The following is a 19,873-nucleotide window of genomic DNA, read 5'->3' as shown; positions in this document are numbered from 1 at the left end:
AAAAAAAAAAAAAAAAAAAGAAATGTATGTGTATTCACAAACCATTATCAGAGATTGTGAGCTCAGGAGAGCTGAAGATGTGCCTGATTATGAAAGATGGGCAGAGACAATTTTGTTTTTGAGCAAGGAGAGCATGTCATGCTCTGGCTTCATGCTAGCAGCCCCGATGCTGAGCCCATGTTAGGTTTTTGAAAGCCTTGATAATTGGTGAAGTATGAGTACTATGAAAAATAACCAGTGGCCCTTCTGCAGTTGTAGGTTACTGTGTAGGGCTGGTCATGGTACTTCATCCTCATTTGCTTGTCTGTCTTCACTTTCATTTTCTTTATTTTTCATGAGAGACAACAGTATAATTACTAACGTTTCAGCATCATGATTGACAGAGTTTCTTATGATGCTCTCTTGGACAAGATGGGGGCACATACAGTGGCTGCAGGGACTGGTGGGCAGAGGGGTGCCTGAGGAGTAATCAGAGGAGCATTGTGGAAGCATTGTGGGGTCATATCCTTTTGGCACCAGGGGCTGCTGTTTTGTCCTCTGCTGTGTTCTGCTAACATTGGTGTCAATGAATGACACCAATGAGTGATTTGTCAGTGAATTATCAAGGAACAATAGTGTAGAAGGAACTCTTAGCTTTTCAGTGATAGTATGGAAACAAGAATGGATTGCAGATATTTTCGGTGACAAGTTAAGGATGGGCTCCACAAGTTTTAAAAGGATAGAATGATGCATTGAGATCAGCAAGATGATGTTTGAGAAGAATATTTTTATGATCCCACCCATGGGTGCTAAAGCCAGTTACAGATGTCTCGGATTGAGTCAGTGGAGTTTAGGACAACTTATATGGTACCTTGATGTTTTAATTAATGTTGTGGAACTAGAGGGTGATTTATATGTCCATGAGGAGGTCATTCTTAGAATGAGTGGTTAGAAGTATAGCTAAGAGAATGGAAGACTTGCTTTCTTGTGACTCTAGATGATGCAGTTAGAACTGAAGTATTGGCATAGCTCTGGGCACCTTGTTTAGGAGGGACTTCAGGTTCCCTGGTACATGTACTTAGAGGAAAGCTGTTTGGATGGTGGCAGTTTTCAAAAGCTAATCCTACAGTTGGGAGAATCTGAGTTCTTTGACAAGGAGTAGAATAGGTTTTGGGAGGAAGAGAGCATATAGCTCTTTGTAAATACCTGAAAGGTCATCTGGTGGAAGAATTGCCTCCTTCTGCTCTAGGGAGGCAGAGCTTGCCAACAGAGACCCTGCCCAGATGTGTGGTGAATTTTCTGGCCCTAGAACCAGGGGAAACCACTTAGAAGACTATTAAGCATCAGGCAGGTTATAAGGCTACATCTTTACATTCCTTTCAAACTAGTACTTAACTAATTGATTGTTTTTTCAAGATAAAATATCACTTACCTCTAAGGCCATCATTCTTAACGTTTTATAATAATGGATCTAAGGCATATGAAAGTTACATGTCTCACTCTGGGAAAATGCACTTCAGCTAGGGGTTTGTACCCTTGGTTGGCCTATTTGCATATTTTATTTAATCACACACAGTTCTGTATTATTATGAGTTTGAACTTTTATGATCATGTTATATGTTCTGTGAACATGTTTATCTTAGTAGAGGGCCTTGGATTGAAATTTAGATCTGGAAAGAAATTCGTGTTTGTGTTTACTTCGCTGCTATCTTATGGCAGGATGAGGGAGCTGGGGTGAGGGAGATGCGTGAAGCCACATAGGGGGAGGGAAGGAGACAGGAAACATGACTTCCTGTGCATAATTTTGCCTCATGAAATTGAAGAAAGTTTTTAAATTTGCTTTTCCTGTCTTATGTGAACTTCCACGTGTTGTTTTTGGTTTTTTCTATTCTTGTTCTTACAATAGTGTGTTTTCCTTTTGTTCTTCCTGTGTGGTGTATGATTCCATTCATGGGCAGCTTTTCTTCTTTACAGCTTCTGCTTTCTATCTGTGTCCCAGTTCTGCCACTCATGAGCTGTGTGACCTTGGGAATGTTACCTCCTCTGTGCTTTCATTTCCATACCGGGAAGTAGGGGGGGGAGAAAAAAGCAAGGGGATGTGAAGACCTGTCTCTGGAGGCCTGCTATAAATATTAAGTGTCCTAACTTAAATTAAAATTTAATATTAAAGACTTATAATTGTGTAATTTTAATTTAAAGTTAAATTTTAGGCCACATGCTGTGGCTCATGCCTGTAATCCTGGTACTTTGGGAGGCCAAGGTGGGAGGATCACTGGAGGCCAGGAGTTTGAAACCAGTGTGGTCAATATATCAAGACCCTATTTCTACAAAAATAAAAAAATTAGCCAGGTGTGATGAAGCAGTCCCAGCTACTTGGGAGGCTGACCCAGTTGGCTCTCTCGAGCCCAGGAGTTCATGGTTACAGTGAGCTATGAACGTGCTACTGCACTCCAGCCTGGGCAACAGAACGAGATCCTGTTGCAATTTTTTGAACAAATTTATATAACTGCTGAGAAAATACTGGGCCCCTAGCAGGTTCCAGCTTTTTTTCTGTCCCCTTACCAGTGAGTACCACTGGTTATTGTTTACTGTTACTGTTTACTGACAAACTTAAAGAACATTTGTGATGTAATTCCTTAAAAATTAAAATACAACTCTTTCTAGCATGACATTGGTTTTATACTTCTCTGTCACTTTCTTGCAATCATGTTACGTGTTGTGGACTTCGATGCTTTTTGTTTGTCTCTGCTGAGCAAAGTTTCTTTCTTTCTCCCAGCTTCAACAGTTCAAACTGAAGAGGGCTCTTGGCTGCATATTTACACTTCTGCCCACAGAAAATTAGAGGCAGTTCCCTTCCGTGGATGGTCTATATTTATGAACTTTCTTGCCCTTCTCGACTTTCCAGGATACTTGTTTCTCAACCCAGAGAGCACAGCACTCTTTTAAACTGCAGTCTTATTGATATGCCTACATGCTTTTTGTATTTGTGCTTACAGAACATGTGTATCTTCAAGGGAAACACTTTTAAAATTGAATAAACAAAGAAACAAGGGTTTGTTGAGAATCCCCTCTGTGTCAGGAAACGAAGACTGGGATCAGGGTATCAGCAACTTGGTTGAGGGCTATACTGGGGTCAGACTGCACCAGGGGGTGCTACTGGATTACTGGAGATAAGGCTGGGACGAGAAGATGGAGAAGGAGAAAAAGCATGAGAGTGCAGAGGAAGAGGACAGTGAGGGAGTCGTGGAAAGAACAGAAGAGCAGTGTGGTAGGGAAATGCAAGTGCACATGCACATGTATGACTGTGTATTTTCCCATGATCATACACACATGGGGAAAGAAATGGAAAGATCCAGATGTTAATGTGTCTTGGGGTATGGGGTAGAAGAGGCAAATTTTAAAAAACGGAACAAAAAGCAGCTTATAAGAAATGATCTTATGTATGTGAAAAAGTTTACCTGCTTATGTATAGATGCGAAAGAAAAGAGAGCTCTAATTTGGAAACACAGGGGGCTTCAGTGACGAGGAGCATGAGGACAGCTGCAAGGTGTCCTTGGGTTGAGTGATGGACTGTCGCGTGTTATATGATTTTGCTTTATAACATAAACCTTTTATTAAATAGAGACAGGGTCTTCCTATGTTGCCAAGGCTGGCCTTGGACTCCTGGCCTCAAGTGATCCTCCCACCTCAGGCTCCCAAAGCATTGGGATTACAGGTGTGAGCTACTGTGCCCAGCCCTCATATTCTTTTTAATATATGAAACAACATGTTAACAATGATGAAGGGAAAACAAGTGGGTGGCCACGTTGCCATGTAACCTGTTTCAGGAGAAACATAATAGTAACCTCCTGTGTGGTGTGCACGTGTGCTTGCGCATTCTTGATGAATGAGGAGGAAAGTGTGGAAGGCTTCCAGTCTCCATTGGGGGAATTGGTGATGGGGCAGAGCCTTGTTACTGTTAAAATCCCCTATCCCCAGTGCCTAATAAAATACATTCATAGTAGTGGATGAAACAATGTCAACCTTGAGTGGAATGGTTTAGTGGTGATCTGTGAGTCTACTTTCACAGAAAAGCATATCCTGTGTGGATTTTAAACTCTTTGGGGGCAGAAATAACACTGATCTTCCTCATCATTCATTTGGTCATTTATTCATTCATTCATGCTACAAATACATACTAAGTGCCTAATATGTATGCCAGATATTAGACAATATTTATTTTAAGTGTCTAGCAAATCAGAAAGTCTTTTTTTTTTTTAATTCTTCAAAGTGAAAATACAGGGTATTACAAATTCATCATTATAGGACGACCTAGTCAGTCAGGAAGGCTTCCTGGAGGAAGTGGTAGTTATGTTGCATATTGAAGGATGCAAAGGACTTGTTATATGAGGTTGGGGGATGTTTCCATATTCTATGCAGTTGGAAAAGTATGTGGAAAGGCCCTGAGGCAGGGAGTAATGAACATGGTAGTGTGAGGAATGAGGCCAATGTGGCAGCAGCCTTCAGAGCAGAGGATGAGGTGGGGATGAGGCCAGAAAGGTGTTCAGGGCCTGATCATGCAGGCCTTGAAGGCCAGAATGAAGCATTTCCCCAAGTTTTATTTTGGAAAATTTCAAACTTATAGAAAAGTTGTGGATGTAATAGAATTCTTAACTAGATATTCAAATGGTTGACTTTTGCCAGTTTCTCTCTTTTACTCTTTCTCCTTCTCATATGCACACACACATACATACACATGTTTTTCTTGGTCGAATCATTTGAGAATAAGTTAGAGAAATCATGACATACTACCCCTGAATTCTAAAGCATGGATATTTCAAGAACAAAAATAATCTCTGGCATAATTATAGCACGATTGTACACCCAAGGAAATTAATTATAAAATACCTGTACCTTATATACAGTCCATATTGAAATCTCTGATTGTCCTAATAATATCCTTTGCTAACATATTTTGAAAATCCAGCCTCTGCTGACATTTTTTTGGGACCAGTTAGGCCAGTTATTTTGTAATACATACCTCAATTTAAATTCACCAGGTTATTTTCTCATGGTTAAATTCTGGTTGAACATTACTGCATAGGTGATGTGTGGCCCTGAGAACTAACTAATATCAGGAGTCCATAATGTCAGTTTCGATACTAGTGATGTTAAATTTGATCACATGGTTAATGTGTCTATCGGATCTCTCCATTGTAAAGATCAAATTTTCTTTTTGTAAGAAATAAAGTAGCTGGGGGGAAGATACTTTAAGCATCTATAAATATCTTGTTCCCCAACAATCTTTTACCCAATGTTTGTACCTTTGGCATCCCTTGTGCAAGATAATTATTAATGCAGAGATTGCAAAATAGTGATTTTTCAAATTCTGTAAATTTTTTCCTACATTCGTTGATACTCTTCTGTAACGAAGAGCCTTTACTGCTCCTCCACCCTTTTTTTTTTGAGACGGAGTCTCGTTCTGCTGCCCAGGCTGGAGTGCAGTGGCCAGATCTCAGCTCACTGCAAGCTGCGCCTCCCGGGTTTACGCCATTCTCTCGCCTCAGCCTCCCGAGTAGCTGGGACTACAGGCGCCCGCCACCTCGCCTGGCTAGTTTTTTGTATTTTTTTTAGTGGAGACGGGGTTTCACCGTATTAGCCAGGATGGTCTCGATCTCCTGACCTCGTGATCCGCCCGCCTCGGCCTCCCAAAGTGCTGGGATTACAGGCTTGAGCCACCGCGCCCGGCCTCCTCCACCCTTTTAAATCAGTATCAGTATAGACTTGTGGATGTTTAAAATTTGGATTTAAGATTTCACATGCATTTATAATCCTTTTCTAACGTTAAACATTCTGATGTTAAATTTTGGTCTGTATTTGGTCAGCAGGAGCCCTGATCAGAAAGGTTTTTGAGAAAACTATCGAGTGAATGAAATAATAGTATAGAAATGACGAATACATCTGTGTTTACCACTTTTTTCCTCCTGAGAAGTTCTATTTGTCCATCTAATGTGAATGTATTTTTATTTCTCTCTAGGTCTCATGGACTAATTGGCTCTCATTCAGCAGGAACCTAACAGATGAGTCTTCCTGCTGTGTGTCAAGAGAATGCTTGCTTTTCAAGCTGTTCTGAGAATGATTAAAGCAGTGTCACAAGGTGACATTGTCAGGGGAGGACAAGCAGCCTGAGAATTTCCTATTAATCTGATTGCAGCTTGAAGGCAGCCCATTTCCATTAAGTAGGACTACATGGCAAGCAGCCCCACCAAAGGGTTGACAATGAGCGTCCCAGTGGCTCCTAAGAAATCATGTTACACTCAGCTGCGGGACAACAGAAATGCAGCAAGAAATAATAATGAGAGCATCCTAAGTCTGGGAGATACAAATGCCAATCAAATCATGTTGGAGGTCAGCTCCTCTCATGCTGAGTCCAAGACGTGTGACCTGGAAGATGAAATTGGAAATACAAATTCAAGTGAGCCAGAAAACCGTACCCATTTCCATAAGGAATTTCACCAACTTCAGGGCTTTGAGAAGGGATCTCAGCCTGGCTCCACCAGCCTGAAAGATTTTAGACTTTCTTCAACCATTCAGAGGGAACTCAATGAAGAGCACACAATGGAGAGAGGCATAGACAGCCTGCAGACCCCGCGGAGTATCCAGGGACCAAGTCTGTCAAGTTGGAGAAATGTGATGGGTGAGGCCAGTCTAGACATTTTGGCTAAAAGGGATGCTGAAATTCCCCGGCACGTTCCCAAGGATAAATTGGCAAAGACCCTCAACAATGAGGAACTGAGGAGGCATTCTTTGGAAAGAGCAAGCAGCTCTGTAGCTGTGGTCGGGAGCCTGACTCCGCAGCATCCGCAGCCTGCACCCCTCGACTCCCACGAAGCACGGGGTCAGGTGCCTGGGGGTGGGGAGGGACCACAGAAGACATTGCCAGACCACGCTCTCCTGGCAGCGTTCCCTCCAACTGACAGTACCTCAGAGGGAAAGAGTGTGTGTCATCCTAAACCATCTACCTCAGAGACCAAGCAGAGCACCCCCTCAGAGACCCAGACAGTGGGAGCACATGTACTGCAGGTGTGCAATGAGCACACGTCACGTTCTGCCCATCCAGAGCCCGCTCTGAATCTGACTTTGGCATCGAAGGAAATCCTGAGTCAGCCAGAAGCACAATTAGGTCAGGGAAAGGGAGAGGCCAAGCTGGAGCTGAAATATGTTTCACCCAGGAGGGTTGAACAGGAGGGAAAGGCAGCCCAGGAAGGGTATCTGGGATGCCACAGGGAAGAGAATCCGTCAGCTTTGGAGGGAAAGGATTTGTGTGGGGAAGCACGCCCAGAAACCACCGATGCACTTGGCAGTCTGCCAAACAGTGACCTCCACCACCTTGGGGTGGGAAGAGGCAACAGTGAAGAGAAGAGAGGAGTCAACCCAGGGAAGCCGGATTCTCTCCACACCACCCCCAAACAGGCCTCTGCTTCCTTAGGAGGGGCTGATAATCTGCCCACTGGCAAAATTTCACCATGTGCAGGTGGGAAGTTGGGTGAAAGGACATCCAGCAGCTTTTCACCAGGTGATGGTCATGTGGCTTTTATTCCTAATAATCTGACTGACGGCAAGCCCTTGGATGTCATTGAGGAGGAAAGGCAGTTGGGCAGTGGGCAACCCACGGTGGACAAGGACAGTGTCACGCTTTTGGTGTTCAATCCTTCTGTTGGAGAGAGCCAGACAGAGGTGCCTGAGCCCCTGGAACCTCAAAGTGGCAGCTCAGAAGCACGGGAAAGCAAAGAGATCACCACATCTGTTGCTGAAAACAGGAACCTTCTAGAGAATGCAGATAAGATTGAACGCACCTCAGCAAGAGTAGATTCAGTTCTCAATATTCCAGCAGCCCTCCACCCAGAGACAACTGTGAACATGACCCACCAGCCTACAACACCCAGTAGCCGTTTTCAGGATGTTAGCGTGTTCGGTATGGATGCAGTGTCCCCCTTGGTGGTACCACCCCCTGCTGATAGTGCACACTTGTTGAACACATCCCCCAAAGTGCCTGACAAGAACGCCTGCCCCAGTGGGATCCCCAAGCCTGTCTTCACACATTCCAAGGACACACTTTCCTCGCAGGAGGGAATGGAGAACCATCAGGTTGAAAAAACAGAGGAGAGGACAGAAACCAAGCCCATCATTATGCCCAAGCCCAAGCATGTGAGGCCCAAGATCATCACCTACATCAGGAGGAATCCCCAGGCCCTGGGCCAGGTGGACGCCTCGCTGGTTCCAGTGGGGCTTCCATATGCCCCGCCCACATGTACCATGCCTCTTCCCCATGAAGAGAAGGCAGCAAGTGGTGACCTGAAGCCATCTGCCAACCTCTATGAGAAATTCAAGCCAGACCTGCAGAAGCCAAGGGTCTTCAGTTCTGGATTGATGGTGTCTGGAATCAAGCCCCCAGGACATCCTTTCAGTCAAATGAGTGAAAAGTTTTTGCAGGAGGTAAGAGAATGTCATTATGATATGGTCTGTAAGTTGACTGTCCCAAAATCTGTGACACATTTTCAATGAGTTATGAAGGTAAAATGTCCTCTTTAAGTGAATTGCAGATTTTCATGGATACACTTGTGAAGAAATGGAGTCTTTGACTAGAGGAGATTGTCTAGAGAAATGACCATTTTTAACTAGAAGAGTCTGATTCTCTTAATAAGATGCACCCAGTATCTAAGGAGACCCATTGAAATTTCACTTGCTGTAATTCATATGAAATTAGATGAGTATGCATTAAATAGGCTTCCATGTTTAAATAAGTGAATATAATATAAGCCAGGTCAAAGGAAGAAAGAATGCAAAATTACTGTATTCTTCAAATAGATCAGACTCATTCCTCAATGGGGAGTATTTTCTACCTGGGAGTATCTCCTATTCATACGTGTGAAGAACAGCAAATGAGCAGAAAGCAGTGTGTTAGGCCTGGACTGTTTCTTTAAAATAAAAATAATAATTACAACTAACATTTAATTGAGGGCCAGCTCTGCAATGGGCCCATGTAATACAGCATTTGATCTTTGTTAATCTTCACTAATCTCTGTAATAATTCCCCGAGGGTTGGTATTGCAGTTTTTATCACCGTATAGATACAGAAACAGACAGAGAGCTTTAAGTCACCCACCATGAAGGAATGAGAGCTGTGAGAGTCTCACTCAGGCCTGTGCAGTTTCAGACTGCACTGTGCTGTCCTTTTCAGTACCTGGGAGCTATGGTGGGTCATCCTTCGAGACCTCAGAACAAAGATTTGTCTCCTGAAGGAGTCTTTTCATGACAGTTGGGTGATCAGTTAAAAGTAGGGCAGGAGCTGAGGACGGTGGTTCATGCCTGTAATCCCAGCACTTTGGGAGGCCAAGGCAGGCAGATCTCGAGGTCAGGAGATCGAGACCATCCTGGCCAACATGGTGAAACCCTGTCTCTACTAAAAATACAAAAATTAGCTGGGCGTGGTGGCAGGGGCCTGTAGTCCCAGCAGCTTGGGAGGCTGAGGCAGGAGAATTGCTTGCACCCACGATGTGGAGGTTGCAGTGAGTTGAGATCCACCATTGCACTTGAGCCTGGCGACAGAATGAGACTCCATCTCAAAAAAAAAAAAAAAAAAAAAAAAAAAAGGCAGGATGAGATCATCCTGTCTCTAACACCCTCCAGAGCTGCCCAGGTTGCTTGGAACACAAGCTGGAGCCTGTAGGATGGCTCAGCCTTTAGGATGTGCTTACTGGGGCTCTATCAGCTACCCCCCCTCCTCTCCTTCCACTTTCCCTTTCTCACTCTGTTGCTTCAGGACCTTTGTACCTCCCTCTGCTTGGAATGTTCTCCCAGTTATTCAGGTGGCTCTCTCCCTCACTTCCTTTAGGTCTGTGCTCCAACATTATCTCCTTGGGAAGGCTACTCATCTTCCCTCTGAATCCCCTTTCTCTGATTTATTTCTTCCTAGCACCTACCTCCACCTGCCATAAACACTTTTTTAGTTTTCCTGCATTGACTATAATGTAAACTCCATGAGAGAAGGGATTGTTTTCAATATTTTCTTCCCCATTGTGTTCCCAGAATTTAGAATGGTGCTTGTTATAAGTATGTGCTCAAAAAATGTTGAATGATAACTGAGTCATGAACTCCATATGTGTTGCAACCATAAAAAAGTGTACCAAGGGTTTCTACAGACAGGATGATTGAGTCCAAATTTGGACTCTAGCTTGGTTAGATGTATTGGCATATTTAAAGGATGTGTCAGTCACAGCAGAAGTTGTCATATCTAGCACAAAGACAAAGTTAAATCCATTCTTGGCAACAAACATTGACCTAGTGATCACTGACTAGGTGCTCCAACAAGACGACCAGCTGTGCTGCCTTGAGGTAGGTCCTTAGCAACAAAGTCACACAGCTTGCTCCCTGTGTTCTGACTCTGGGCCTGCCACCAGGCCTCTGGTTGTAACTGACTTCCTACCTCGCATCTCTGGAGAGGATTCTGACTGGACAATTCAAGGGTCCAGTCAGCTTGGCAGGGTTTGTCTTGCTGTATGGGGCTGCATGACATCTTGTTTATAAGTGACTTCTTACTCTGTGCCCTGCAATGAGAGCATGTTCTGGCTAGAGGACCCTTGAGTCTGGCTTTAGGCAGTGGTCTCCCATTAAAAGGGAACAAATTGCCCTTCTGGTTTTATACATCAGTCTCTGAGTTTGGTTACAGTGAGTCATTCTCAACTTTCTAAACGTTCATCCACCTGGGCCTCTGAGGCTCAGGGTCAGGCTCTGAAGCTGTGCTCTTCTATAAGGCAAGGAATCACTGCAGAGTTTCCTTGAAGAGACCTGTCTTAGTCCATTTGTGTTGCTATGAAAGATTACCTGAGGCTGGGTAATTTATAAGGAAAAGAGGTTTATTTGGCTCATGGTTCTGCAGGCTTGACAGGAGGCATGGCACCAACATCTGCCTATGGTGAGGCCTCAGGCTGCTTCCACTCATGGGGGAACGGGAAGGGAAACCATGTGTGCATGGATCACGTGGTGAGAGACGAGCAAGAGGGGAGTAGGGGAGGTGCCAGGCCTCTCTTTAAGGATCACCTCTCATGGGAACTAATAGAGCAAGAACTTGCTCATTACCAAAAGGAGGGCACCAAGCCATTCATGAGGCATCTGCCCCCAAGGCCCACACACCTCCCCCTAGACCCCACCTCCAGCACTGGAGATCACATTTCAACATAAGAGTTGGCAGAGACAAACCGTATCCAAACCATAGCCAGAGCCTAGATTTTTCTCTATAAAAACAAACTCATGAGGGAAATTGATTTGGATATGTAGGCCCAAACCCCACGTTGTCTGTCATTCTTTCTTTGTGCCCTTCTGTATTTTTCTGTATATTTCTTTTCTGTGTTGTTTCTGCTTCCTTCAAGAATAGTTTATATATTATGTGCATATTGTCCCCAAACCATTTTCTCTACTTCATTATCTAGACACCACCTCGAGACTCAAGGAAATGGGATTGTATGGACCTTGTGTAGCTTTGGCGGTTCTGAGGGGTTCAGAGAGACCCCACTGGTGTGGAGAGAGCATCATGGCCTCACACTTCGAGCATCCCAAAGTCGTCTTCAAAGAATTTGTTTTTGTGCCTCGACTTTACAAGTTCATTTGAAATGTCAGTTTCCCTCCCTGTATCTGGGGGCCATTTTCTGCCATCATCAGAGCACCTGAGAGACTCAGGCCCGTTTTCAGGCTGCAGGAGGATACCCACGTGTTGTGCTGGGCTCATTTCTGTGATAACCTTCTTTACTCGTAAAAAGTGGGGAGCAGGCTGGCCCTTGGCATGATGTAACCCAGCAAGTCCCCCTCTTGTGTTTGAGCTCAGTGCAGGAGATAAAAAAGCCGACTTCTTCTGCCAGTGTGCCGCAAGCTCACCATGGGGCGGCTGCAGTCTGGTCTCTAGGAAAAGAACACATTTGTGATAATGTGTTGCAATAGAAGTATTTTTCAGTTATAGAAGCCAGATTTTTTTTAAATAAAATGAGAACCTCTTAAAAATAAAAACCCAAACCAGCTTCAGACTCTTCCATCATTATCGACAGATCCCTGCTGGTTACGTAGCATGGGTAGAAGTGGAAAAATCAAGAGTAAGCACTCTTCTGAGAGAGGAACTCTTTCCCAGTTGACAGGAGCAGCACAGACGTTGAAAACTTCCAGAAGTGGCTTCCAAGATCATCTGGGATCTAGTCATGTCTGGGTATTAGATATGTTTTCCTGAACAGGTGCCCTCTGCTGCTGGCTCTCCTGAGGCCTCAGGGACACTCCCTCCCTCCAACAACTTGGGAGCCCTTTTTATTTTTGGTAAAGGGAGATGGGAAGAAAGGGGCAGGGCTAAGAGGAAGGAGTGAGGCGATGTGTGTGCAGTGTACAGAGGTGTGATCCAGGGCTGCTGTCCCTCCTCACTGTCTGCTGCCACTTGTCTCTGAGGGGCACTGCATCAATTGGGGTTCCCCGGACGAATAGAACTAATAGATGTGGTGTGTGGTGTGTGTTCACGGGTCTATATACATCCATACTTCATCTCTTTCTCTCTTTCAATATATATTATATGTATTTCTATATATATATCATATATAGAGAGACATGGATATAGATGTATATAGAGAGAGGTTACATCACATTATCTATGTATATATATAGAGAGAAATTGATTGATTGATTTTAAGAAATTAAGTAGAGGCTGGCAAGTCAGAAGTCTGCAGGACAGGACAGCAGCCTGGAGACTTAGGGTTGAGTTGGTGCTGCAGCTTGGGTCTGAAGGTGATCTCCTGGCAGAATCCCCTTTTCTTTAGGAGGAGTCAGTCTGTTTTTAATAAAGCCGCAACTGATTAGCTGAGACTCACCTACATGCTGAAGGGTCTGCTGCTTTATTCAAGGTCTACTGATTTAAACGTTAATCTAATATAAGAAATACCTTCATGGCAGCATCTAGAATGCTTGACCAAATATCTGGGTGTTGCGACCCAGCCAAGTTGACACATCAAATTAACCATCCCAGACGCCCTTCCCTCACCACTATCCCAGTGGCTTGTTAACGAAGCCTCCCCCGTACCCTCTGTCTCCACGGCACACGATCCCAGTGAGAACAGTGCAGGGCGAATAGGAAGAGGGACAGCCTGGTAAGAATGTATTTGTTTGCATGCCTTGACTTTATGAGTTTGTTTGAAATCATAGGATTCTTCTGTTTGCTTTCAAAGTGAGTTCTCTAAAAACCCTCCACTGGGATGGAAGGAGGGAAACGGCAGCATTTGGGGTTGTTCTGTATGTGTTTATGACTGGGCCGTGTCACCTGCTGTATTCTGTCAGTAAAGATTAAGGAAAAGAGTATGAAGCTTTTTGTAGATTCCCTTGTTTAATTAAAAATGCACAGACTAGACATCAAAGGTGTAGTTTTCCCACTTTTAAAGAAGTTGCGATCTCACCAGAAACAAATTACCCAACAAAATGATAGGCATTGAAGTTACTGAAATCGTTAAGATCATTGTTGAGTGAGGGTGTGGTGAATTTTAATCCCTAAATACTACTCAGTTTCAAGGCACCGAGTAACTACTAAGATCAGCATAGTGCAATCCTGAAACCTGACAGATGTAGTTTGGAAATAATATTAATTTCTTCATAAGAGCCACCTGCTCAAAGCAATGTGCAATGGAACCCAAAATTTAGAAACTAAAATTAAAAAAGAGTGTATGTGAGAAAAACCAGAGATTGATAGTGAGAGTAAGTAGAGTATGGTAAAAAATTTATCAGAGTGCAGATGTAGAATGTTCTTTCATAGGAATATAATTTGCTGTAGCCAAGTACAATCTATCTACTGTAACAATCATGCATATTTTACAGTGTGATTATGATAAAACTTTAAAGGCCTAATCTTTTGTTTCTACAATGTCAATTTGAAGGAGGACTTTGTATCTATTTCAACATTAAATGAGTATCAATTTAAGGGTTTATCTCTTCAACAGCTTGGATCAAAGCTTTTATAGCCCTTATTAAAGAATATTGTTAAATGCTTATGATTCCTGAGATACAAGTTTGACACATAAAATGTGCTGTGATTTAGAACAGTTAATTAACAGATGTGTCTTTTCATGCATAGCCCTTAGCACTATTTTTTATTGTAACTTAAAGGAAATAGATTAGTTCTCTCTCTTTCTTTCATGTTTAATATGAAAAAAACATTGATAATATTAACAGACTTAATGAGTACAGAATTGCATATATAAAAGGTACTGCCCACAGGTTGTATTCTAGGCCAAACTGCTAGCTACAGGAGAAAGTAACAGTAACGTTATGTTATTATTAAACTTCGGAAAAAATGGAAACATGATTCTTTAATAAATATTTATTGACTTTAGCTATGTGCTAGACATTGTTTTTGGTGCTTTGAAGTCAGCAGTTGATGAGATTGTGCCCTAGAACTTCCATTCTGGTGAAACTTGCGCAGACCTTTCTGGGAGCATCACCACACTAGGGCAGATGACCAGAGGAGATAACTGAGGCTCAGGTCTTTAACTAGGTAAACACACAGTACAGGTCTGCAAACACATTTTCCATTAACTTCCCTATTTCTGGCTAATGTTTCCTCCCTTGTTAACAACGCAATTTTTTTTTTTTTTTTTTTTTTTTTTGAGACGGAGTCTCGCTCTGTCACCCAAGCTGGAGTGCACTGGCCAGATCTCAGCTCACTGCAAGCTCCGCCTCCTGGGTTCACGCCATTCTCCTGCCTCAGCCTCCTGAGTAGCTGGGACTACAGGCGCCCGCCACCTCGCCCGGCTAGTTTTTTGTATTTTTTTAGTAGAGACGGGGTTTCACCTTGTTAGCCAGGATGGTCTCGATCTCCTGACCTTGTGATCCGCCCGCCTCGGCCTCCCAAAGTGCTGGGATTACAGGCTTGAGCCACCGCGCCCGGCCAACAACGCAATTTTTTGCTTCCTAAGTAGCCCAGTAAAGATCTAATATAAATGGACACAGTTTATCTAGTCAGTCTAAGACTAGGTTATCATACAAATTACGGCTTTTTTTCCCCGCAGGTATAATAAAACTTCCATAATTTTATGAACATTTGCTAAATGCTTTCTTTGCTTTATTGACATTTATAGTTTGGCTACTCACTCAGGTTCCAGTGATTTTGTAACAATGGAATTAAAAAAATCTCATCCAATGAGTTCTTTTTATAGTAAACTATAGATTCATAGAGTAGTAGAACTGGAAGAGACCTGAGAGATCATCCAAGTGTGTTGTCAATCAGGAGACGAAGACACTGTGGCCTAGGGAAGGTAGCGGACTTGTGATCAAGCAGCTCAGTGGTACCAGAGTGGTCATTGGTTCAACCTTGGTCTCGTGGCCCTGTTTAGAACTCACACTATGATGTGAAGGTCTCTGATTGAGTTTTTGTTCGTTTATCATAGGTTACAGACCACCCTGGAAAAGAAGAGTTCTGTTCTCCTCCCTATGCTCATTATGAAGTCCCTCCAACTTTTTATCGGTCAGCCATGCTCCTTAAGCCGCAGCTAGGATTGGGTGCAATGTCCCGTTTACCATCTGCAAAGAGCAGGATTCTGATTGCAAGTCAGAGGTCTTCAGCGAGTGCCATCCACCCACCAGGACCCATAACAACAGCCGCCAGTCTCTACAATTCTGATCCTTCAGGTAACCGATCCACCAATTTCTGCCTTTTCCTGCTGTATGTTTAGATGGTCATCATGTAAGATGGTGATAATTGTCTAAAATATGAATGCCTTTCATGCTTTAAGGAGAGCCTTTTTCTATTCTTCCATCTGTCTGTAGATGCAGACATTTGTGAAACTCATCTGTGTGCAACTGTCATCCTTCATGTCACCTTTAAACTGATGGCCCTTGTTACTACCATCCAGCTTTTCATAGTTTCTTCCTTCTCTAATCCTCCCTATAAAACAAGGCTCAGAAGTTGTTTTCTGTCAAGGGCCAAAGAGTAAATATTTTGGAGTATATGGGTCCTAAGGAGTCAGTGTCATAACTGTTTAGGGCCTTGGTCCATTTGGTGATGAGACAGAGAGAAGGTAGAGCCAAAGAAGTTCCTGACTCAGTGGGCATGGGCTGCAAGAGAGAAAGCCATGGAGAACTCCAGGGTTTCTGGCCTGAGCAACTGGAAGCATGGAGTTGCCACATAGAGAAGTGCATTTAGAAAGGCAGATAAGAGTCAAGCAAGGACATGAGAAGGTTGAAATGTCTTTGATCATCCTGCAGGATATAGCATGGGATTTATGGGACTGGAGTTTAGAGGACAGGACCTGGCTAGAGATATAAAAGCATTTTCTGTAGGCAGACAGATGATATTCAGAGCTGTGATGCTGTCCTTCACCAAGCTGCCATTGCTGTCCCCCACGACTGCACCTTCATCAGGATGTTATAAATTTGATGTGAATTTGAACTATGCACCTTTGAAATAGTATGGTGTGACAAATGTTCACAGTTTTACTTTATGCACAAAATGTGGAAAAGCTTCAAAGTTATAAAAATAATCTTAGTTGAGGTTTTCTTGCAACAGTCAAGGTGTTAAGACTATACTACTGTATAAAAATACTGCTGTGATAGAGACAGGCAGATCAAATTCTTTTGAGGCTGGCTGATTGATATTTACACATTTTTGTAATAAGGGTGTCACTTCTTCAAAGTTCAGCTCGGTCCTGGAAGTACACATATGAGGGGCTGCCTCCATCCCTACTCCTTCAGGACTCAAACCCTTTTCCTTGAGTCTGTGGGTGTCTTAATTTAGAGAACAATGTATGTTTCCATGGTTGATCATTGGAGACCCAGCCAAACTAGTAACGCTGATGAGTATCACTACTACGGGGCATGGAAGATGTCACATCCCTTCTTAGCGCTGTTGGGGGGATCACCTGCCAGAGGCTCTGGGACAATGAGAAGTTCTTAATTTGGAGACTGGGGAGTTTTAGAGGGCAAGGACTCAGCTCCCTTGGCCCCTGAGCCCTTGAGCCAGGCCAGTAGCTCTTGGCTTGGCCTCTGGTCACTTGACCAGTTGCAGGCAACAGGCCCTTTCCCTTGTCAGACAGCTTTACTAGAATCCCTAGTGCCTCCATCTTCAACTTCGGCAATATGCCTCACTAATTCTCTTCTTTCTGCCGAAAACTTTCCATTTTCATGTTGTCCTCAGAGATATTCCCTTGCTCCTCAATCCCTGTTTTGTTTTTATTTCACAAGAGACTTAGATGGTTCACTGAACACAGAGCCAAAGCCATTATCCACAAAACACTATTGATAGTTTCCCTTGAGATCTAGGAGGCTTAACTTTCAGACTGTCCTAGGAAATGAAGAGAAATACCTGGAATAAAAAATAACGTCTGGAATAACAAAGACAAAGAAAAACCAGGCTTGGCATGGTGGCTCACAACTGTAATCCCGGCAGTTTGGGAGGCTGAGGTGGATGGATCGCTGGAGGCCAGGAGTTTGAGACCAGCCTGGCCAACATGGGGAAACCCCATCTCTACTTAAAATACAAAAATTAGCTGGACTTGGTGGTGCGTGCCTGTAATCCCAGCTACTCTGGAGGCTGAGGCACGAGAATCACTTGAACCCAAGAGGCAGAGGCTACAGTGAACTGAGATCGCACCACTGCACTCCAGCCTGGGCCACAGGGTGAGACTGTCTCAAAAAAAAAAAAAAAGGAAAGGAAAGATGGGGAGGGGAGAGGACCCAACAGCTAAGATTCCATGTGGAGGCACTGTGAGTGTCTTCCCAAGGCCGCTCTCAATTTGTTCCTCCATTACAAAAAGTCCTCTGACAGAAGGGAGTGAGGTTCATTTAAGACTCAAATTCAGAACGCTGTGGTGAAGAAGAAACACTTGTACTTTTTGATAATTATGTATTGTACATTTACCATGTTTTAGCCCAGATCTCCAAGGTAAACAAGGACAGATTTGTTTACATTAAAACTAACCTCCTTACAATTATGTGGTCGATTTTAGAATAAGTGTGACGTGGTGCTGAGAAGAATGTATATTCGATCAGTTTGGGGTGGAGAGTTCTGTAGATGTCTATTAAGTCAGTTTGGTCCAGAGCTAAGTTCAAGTCCTGAATATCCTTGTTAATTTTGTCTTGTTGACCTGTCTAATATTGACAGTGGGGTGTTAAAGTCTCCCACTATTATTGTGTGGGAGTCTAAACCTCTTTGGAGGTCTCTAAGAACTTGCGTTATGAATCTAGGTGCTCCTGTATTGGGTGCATACATATTTAGGATAGTTGGCTCTTCTTGTTGCACTGATCCCTTTACTATTATGTAATGCCCTTTTTTATCTTTTTTGATCTTTGTTGGTTTAAAGTCTGTTTTATCAGAAACTAGGATTGCAACCCTCGTTTTTTTTTGCTTTCCATTTGCATGGTAAATATTCCTCCATCCCTTTGTTTTGAGCCTATGTGTGTCTTTACACATGAGACGGGTCTCCTGAATACAGCACACTGATGGGTCTTGATTCTTTATCCAATTTGCCAGTCTGTGTCTTTAAACTGGGGCATTTAGCCCATTTACATTTAAGGTTAAGATTGTTATGTGTGAATTTGATCCTGTCATTATGATGCTAGCTGGTTATTTTGCCTGTTAGTTGATGCAGTTTCTTCATGGTGTCAAGGGTAATTACAATTTGGTATGTTTTGCAGTGGCTGGTACCGATTTTCCTTTCCATATTTAGTGCTTCCTTCAGGAGCTCTTGTAAGGCAGGCCTGGTGGTGACTGAATCTCTCAGCATTTGCTTGTCTGTCAAGGATTTTATTTCTCCTTTACTTTTGAAGCTTAGTTTGGCTGGATATGAAATTCTGGGTTGAAAATTCTTTTCTTTAAGAATGTTGAATATTGGCCTCCCAGTCTCTTCTGGCTTGTAGGGTGTCTGCAGAGAGATCTGCTGTTAGGCTGATGGACTTCTTTTGTGCGTGACCCGACCTTTCTCTCTGGCTGCCCTTAACCTTTNTTTGCCAGTCTGTGTCTTTAAACTGGGGCATTTAGCCCATTTACATTTAAGGTTAAGATTGTTATGTGTGAATTTGATCCTGTCATTATGATGCTAGCTGGTTATTTTGCCTGTTAGTTGATGCAGTTTCTTCATGGTGTCAAGGGTAATTACAATTTGGTATGTTTTTGCAGTGGCTGGTACCGATTTTTCCTTTCCATATTTAGTGCTTCCTTCAGGAGCTCTTGTAAGGCAGGCCTGGTGGTGACTGAATCTCTCAGCATTTGCTTGTCTGTCAAGGATTTTATTTCTCCTTTACTTTTGAAGCTTAGTTTGGCTGGATATGAAATTCTGGGTTGAAAATTCTTTTCTTTAAGAATGTTGAATATTGGCCTCCCAGTCTCTTCTGGCTTGTAGGGTGTCTGCAGAGAGATCTGCTGTTAGGCTGATGGACTTCTTTTTGTGCGTGACCCGACCTTTCTCTCTGGCTGCCCTTAACATTTTTTCCTTCATTTCAACCTTGGTGAATCAGATGATTATGTGTCTTGGGGTTGCTCTTCTCAAGGAGTATCTTTGTGGCATTCTCTGTATTTCCTGAAATTGAATGTTGGCCTGTCTTGCTAGGTTGGGGAAGTTCTCCTGGATAATATCCTGAAGAGTGTTTTCCAAATTGATTCCATTCTCCCTGTCACTTTCAGGTACACCAATCAAATGTAGGTTTGGTCTTTTCACATGGTCCCATATTTCTTGGTGGCTTTGTTCATTCCTTTTCATTCTTTTTTCTCTAATCTTGTCTTCATGCTTTATTTCATTGAGTTGATCTTCAATCTCTGATATCCCTTCTTCCATTTGATCAATTCAGCTATTGATGCTTGTGTTTGCTTCACGAAGTTTTCATGCTGTATTTTTCAGCTCCATCAGGT

At 43.1% G+C, this 19,873-nt stretch overlaps 1 protein-coding gene across 2 annotated transcripts in view; it reads left to right on the top strand.

Moving 5' to 3' along the window:
* Nucleotides 1–19,873, top strand: part of MTUS2 (microtubule associated scaffold protein 2) — a 472,062-nt gene that overhangs the window by 22,550 nt on the left and 429,639 nt on the right. For both annotated transcript variants that reach the window (XM_017848470.1, XM_017848469.1), the window contains exons 2-3: nucleotides 5,996–8,454; nucleotides 15,420–15,660. In XM_017848470.1, the coding sequence (XP_017703959.1) occupies nucleotides 6,208–8,454; nucleotides 15,420–15,660 (2,488 nt within the window). In that variant the 5' untranslated portion in view covers nucleotides 5,996–6,207. The remainder of the gene's footprint in view (nucleotides 1–5,995; nucleotides 8,455–15,419; nucleotides 15,661–19,873) is intronic.

The sequence above is a fragment of the Rhinopithecus bieti genome, unplaced genomic scaffold (genome assembly GCF_001698545.2).
Source record: "Rhinopithecus bieti isolate Rb0 unplaced genomic scaffold, ASM169854v2 scaffold_28547, whole genome shotgun sequence".
NCBI classification, from domain to species: Eukaryota; Metazoa; Chordata; class Mammalia; order Primates; family Cercopithecidae; genus Rhinopithecus; species Rhinopithecus bieti.
This window is presented reverse-complemented; position numbering and strand designations above follow the sequence as displayed.